Genomic DNA, 4651 nt, shown 5'->3' with positions numbered 1-4651 from the left:
TCCTGACTGATGTTACAGAGTCCACCTCAGTGGATGTTCTGCTGACAAACCTCATCAGGGGGAAACTGCTTCCCTCTGCTCTCCTCTGGATAACCACACGACCTGCAGCGGCCAATCAGATCCCTCCTCAGTGTGTTGGCATGGTGACAGAGATCAGAGGGTTCAATGACCAACAGAAGGAGGAGTACTTCAGGAAGAGGTTCAGAGACGAGGAGCAGGCCAGCAGGATCATCTCCCACATCAGGACATCTAGAAGTGTCCACATCATGTGTCACATCCCAGTGTTCTGCTGGATCACTGCTACGGTTCTGGAGGATATGTTGAAGATCCAAAAGCAAGGAGAGCTTCCCAACACCCTGACTGAGATGTACATCCACTTTGTGGTGGTTCAGACCAAAGTGAAGAAGGTCAAATACGATGGAGGATATGAGACAGATCCACACTGGACCACAGAGAGCAGGAAGATGATCGAGTCTCTGGGAAAACTGGCTTTTGATCAGCTGCAGAAAGGAAAGCTGATCTTCTATGAATCAGACCTGGCAGAGTGTGGCATCGATATCAGGGCAGCCTCAGTTTACTCAGGAGTGTTCACACAGATCTTTAGAGAGGAGAGAGGGCTGTACCAGAACCAGGAGAAGGTGTTCTGCTTTGTCCATGTGAGTGTTCAGGAGTTTCTGGCTGCTCTTCATGTCCATCTGACCTTCATCAAGGATGGAGTTAATCTAATGGAAGAACAAAAAAAGTGGATTATACATTTGAAGAAACCGATTCTAAAGTATGTTCATCAGAGTTCTGTGGATCAGGCCTTACAGAGTCCAAATGGACACCTGGACTTGTTCCTCCGCTTCCTCCTTGGTTTTTCCCTTCAGACCAATCAGATTCTCCTTCAAGGTCTGCTGACACAGAAACGGCAAACCTCACAGACCAATAAGGAAACAGTTCAGTACATCAAGAAGAAGATCAATGAGAATCTGTCTGCAGAGAAAAGCATCAACCTGTTCCACTGTCTGAATGAACTGAATGATCGTTCTCTGGTCCAGGAGATCCAACAGTCTCTGAGATCAGGAAGTCTTTCCACAAATAAACTGTCTCCTGCTCAGTGGTCAGCTCTGGCCTTCATCTTAGTGACATCAGGGGAAGATTTAGATGTTTTTGACCTGAGAAAATACTCTGCTTCAGAGAAAATTTTTCTCAGGCTGCTGCCAGTAGTCAAAGCTTCCAACAAAGTTATGTAAGTATTGACAATCTTTGTCTTTTTAACCAGGAGCTAAAACCTCCAGTAACTATTGTCCTGAATATACTGAGCAACAACTATGTGTATGNTCCAACAAAGTTATGTAAGTATTGACAATCTTTGTCTTTTTAACCAGGAGCTAAAACCTCCAGTAACTATTGTCCTGAATATACTGAGCAACAACAATCTATTAGTAATAAAACAAAAAAGATTTTGTTGTGCATTTTAGACTAGAACATATCTAAAGTTAATTTATTTACTAACATTTTGTTTAATTTTTATTTCATTATCTGTTAATACATATTAAACCTCATATTTTGTCAAAGGGAAGGTTCGCCATTTTAGTTTTTAGTAATGAGTTGTTAATTATTATCATCCTAAGCAGTTCCATTTTGGTTCTAGACTGAAATTCTCTTTTTAATCCATCTAAACTATTTCAAACTATTTATGCTCATATCTGTCTCTGTTTCTTCAGCTTGAAGAGTTGTAACCTCTCAGAGAGAAGCTGTGGATTTCTGTCCTTGGTTCTCGGTTCTGAGTCTGCTGTCCTGAGATATTTGGACCTGAGTAACAACAAGCTGCAGGATTCTGGAGTGGAGCAGCTGTCATCTGGACTGAAGAGTCCAAACTGCAAACTAGAAACTCTGCGGTCAGAAAACAAAAGGAAAAACCTAAATTTAATTTCCACCAATATTTTAATTTTACTACTTTTTCCTCAGAGGAGGAATATTTTTGGATCTTAAAATCTGGTTCACTCTCAGTAGTATAGTAACATCATCTATTGTTTCTCAAATAACAAACACCTGCTGGAGGTTTTATAAAAATAATCGATTTTTTCCTGCTTAATTTATGCAAATAAAAACATAATATAAAGCTAAAGACAGTCATGGAACAAACATTTTCTAAATTACTTTTTACAATTTTAGGTTTTTAAATGTATTAAATTAATTTTGGATTTTAAACTATTCAGCAGCTTCCTCTACCTTGTTTAAAATTGTTTTAATCCATCATATTTTTCTAATTATTTCCTCCTGTGTCTCTGCAGACTGAACAACTGTAACCTTTCAGAGAGAAGCTGTGAATTTCTGGTCTCAGTTCTTGGTTCCCAGTTCTGTAATCTGAGAACGATGAGCCTGAGTAACAATAAGCTGCAGGATGGAGGAGTGGTGCTGCTTTCTCCTGGGCTGAACAACTCAAACTGCAAACTGGAAACTCTCAGGTCAGAACTGTTTTCTCTCTCTAATAAAAAAATTTATCACAAATAAAACAGTTCAAAAAGAACTGCCGGATTTAGAGTCAAGCTGAATCTCAGAAAATCTCACTCAGCAAATAGCTTATCCTTCAGTTGAAAACATTTTGTTGAGATATAAGAAAAATGCATTAAGTTCCAAAATATCAGATCAAACATTCTTCATTGATTTATCATTCATTGAGTTAATTTAAATCATCACAGTGTTCAGAATTTAAGTGCTTATTAAAATGCTTAAGAAAAATCTAAATAAGATGCTCAAGTTATGCCGTTACATTCAACTCAGGTTTTGTATACAAAACAAGCTCTCGTCTTAACACAGAACCCAAAAAAGGTTCCAAATGCAGAAAGTTGTCATTAGTTAATAATATGAACCATTAACTAAAATTTGGCTTGTAAACCAAGCCCCATAACCCTAAGATTTAAGGAAAACTATCAAACTTAAGTCGAACATTTAGTGCGAGTAATAGCTAGACATAGCCGCTAACGATAGGAAATTCCAGGTGATAGTGAAAGTTCCTGTCAGCTCTGGGCGCAGGAGAGCTTCACCCCGGGATATCCATTCCTTTTGCATTGAAGAGGAGCTACTGTGCATGTACAACTTTTAACAAGAGTCTAAGGGCAAAGATTTTTGGGCCCCAGGGCGGAAATATGTCACCAATCCAGAAACGAATGAAACAGCTTTACTCGTCATTAAAGATTAAATATTTATCTTGCACAGCTGAAAAATTACATTGATATATTTTGAAATATTTACATTTTATAATTTAATTTTTATTAGTTTTTTATGGATCATTGGGTGGGAGGGGCAGCGCCCTAGCACCCTCTGTTAGCCAACCACCACTGCTACACTGCTACTTTTACTCTGTATACCTCTGACTTCTAATACCAGACAGAAGTAGATTTAAGAAATAAAACAGATTGATCATTTTAACATCACAGCAGAAGAGGTGGAGGTCCTGGAGGACTATAAATACCTTGGGTTTCACCTGGACGACAAATTGGAAGTTGTCTACAAGAAAGTACAGAGCAGACTGGACTTCTTTAGCAAGTGTATTGCCCTTCAGTGTTTGCAGCAAGATCAGTCTGTTGTGAAGAGTTGATCTCTTCCTCCATCATCTGCTGGCTCAACAGCATCGGAGTAAATGACTGAAAAAAGCTCAATAAGCCAATGAAGAAGGACAGCCCCGTTCTTTAAACTCCTCTAGAACCTCTGCAGATTATTCACTTCATAAAGTGAAGACGATTATTGACAACAGTCAGCATCCTCTTCATCAGACTGTTAAACAGCAACAAAGTGTCTTCAGTCAGAAGGCTTCTCCTGATGCGGTGGAAGACAGACCGCTACAGAAATCCTTCCTGCCTACAGCATCAACATCTAACAACTCATTAAAAACTGCCAATGAGAAACTGCTATGTTCAGTTTCTGTTTGGGAAAAATTAAATAACTTTGAATGAAATTGAGTAAGATTGAATGAAGAAAAACAGGCAATGAGGTAAAGGCCAAATATTTTAGAACAGTATGGAAGGCGTTCAGCATTCTAATACAGATTAAAAACCTAACTTTCAGACTTTCATTTCTGGTTCAACCAGGTCTAGTTTCTGAAATAACGAAATATAAAGCATCTCTTTAAATAGCTAGAATAAAAAAGAGGCATAGTATTTTTTCTAATTTTATTTTATTTTTAAACTGAATAAATGCCAAATATTGCTTTTTTTTATTTTATTTCGCAAAATAAAAAAGCAAATAACAAACCATGTCAAAATAATATTTTGCTGCTTGTTCTACATAATCCACTTGATTTATTTGGTAGCTTCCTTTGTCTTGTTTAATACTAATTATTTCATGTAATGTTAATCAGATTTTCTCTTATTTCTATGTATCTATTTTCAGGTTAAATAATTGTGAACTCACAGGGAGAAGCTGTGAAATTCTGGCCTTGGTGCTCAGCTCCCAGTCGTCTAATTTGAGGCTGATGGACCTGATTGACAACAAGCTACAAGATTCTGGAATTGAGCTGCTGTCATCTGGACTGAGAAGTGAAAATTGCAAACTGGAAACTCTAAGGTAAAATAAAACATAAAAAAATGACAATTAGAATGGATCATAATACGGCTGGACGATATAGAAAAAAAGCTTATCGATAAAAAAAATGCATATTGATCGA

The 4651-nt window shown here is 37.7% G+C and overlaps 1 protein-coding gene across 1 annotated transcript in view; it reads left to right on the top strand.

Annotated features, from left to right (window-relative positions):
• LOC107097538 (NACHT, LRR and PYD domains-containing protein 12-like) overlaps positions 1–4651 on the top strand; it is a gene marked incomplete at its 5' end in the record, with an annotated part of 9910 nt that overhangs the window by 2852 nt on the left and 2407 nt on the right. The window contains 4 exons of the mRNA XM_015394707.1: positions 1–1231; positions 1710–1883; positions 2280–2453; positions 4378–4551. Of these exons, the coding sequence (XP_015250193.1) occupies positions 1–1231; positions 1710–1883; positions 2280–2453; positions 4378–4551 (1753 nt within the window). The remainder of the gene's footprint in view (positions 1232–1709; positions 1884–2279; positions 2454–4377; positions 4552–4651) is intronic.

Source organism: Cyprinodon variegatus, unplaced genomic scaffold (genome assembly GCF_000732505.1).
Source record: "Cyprinodon variegatus isolate N-32 unplaced genomic scaffold, C_variegatus-1.0 Scaffold705, whole genome shotgun sequence".
NCBI classification, from domain to species: domain Eukaryota; kingdom Metazoa; phylum Chordata; class Actinopteri; order Cyprinodontiformes; family Cyprinodontidae; genus Cyprinodon; species Cyprinodon variegatus.
Note: the sequence above shows the minus strand (reverse complement) of the source record. Positions and strands in the feature narration are given on the sequence as shown.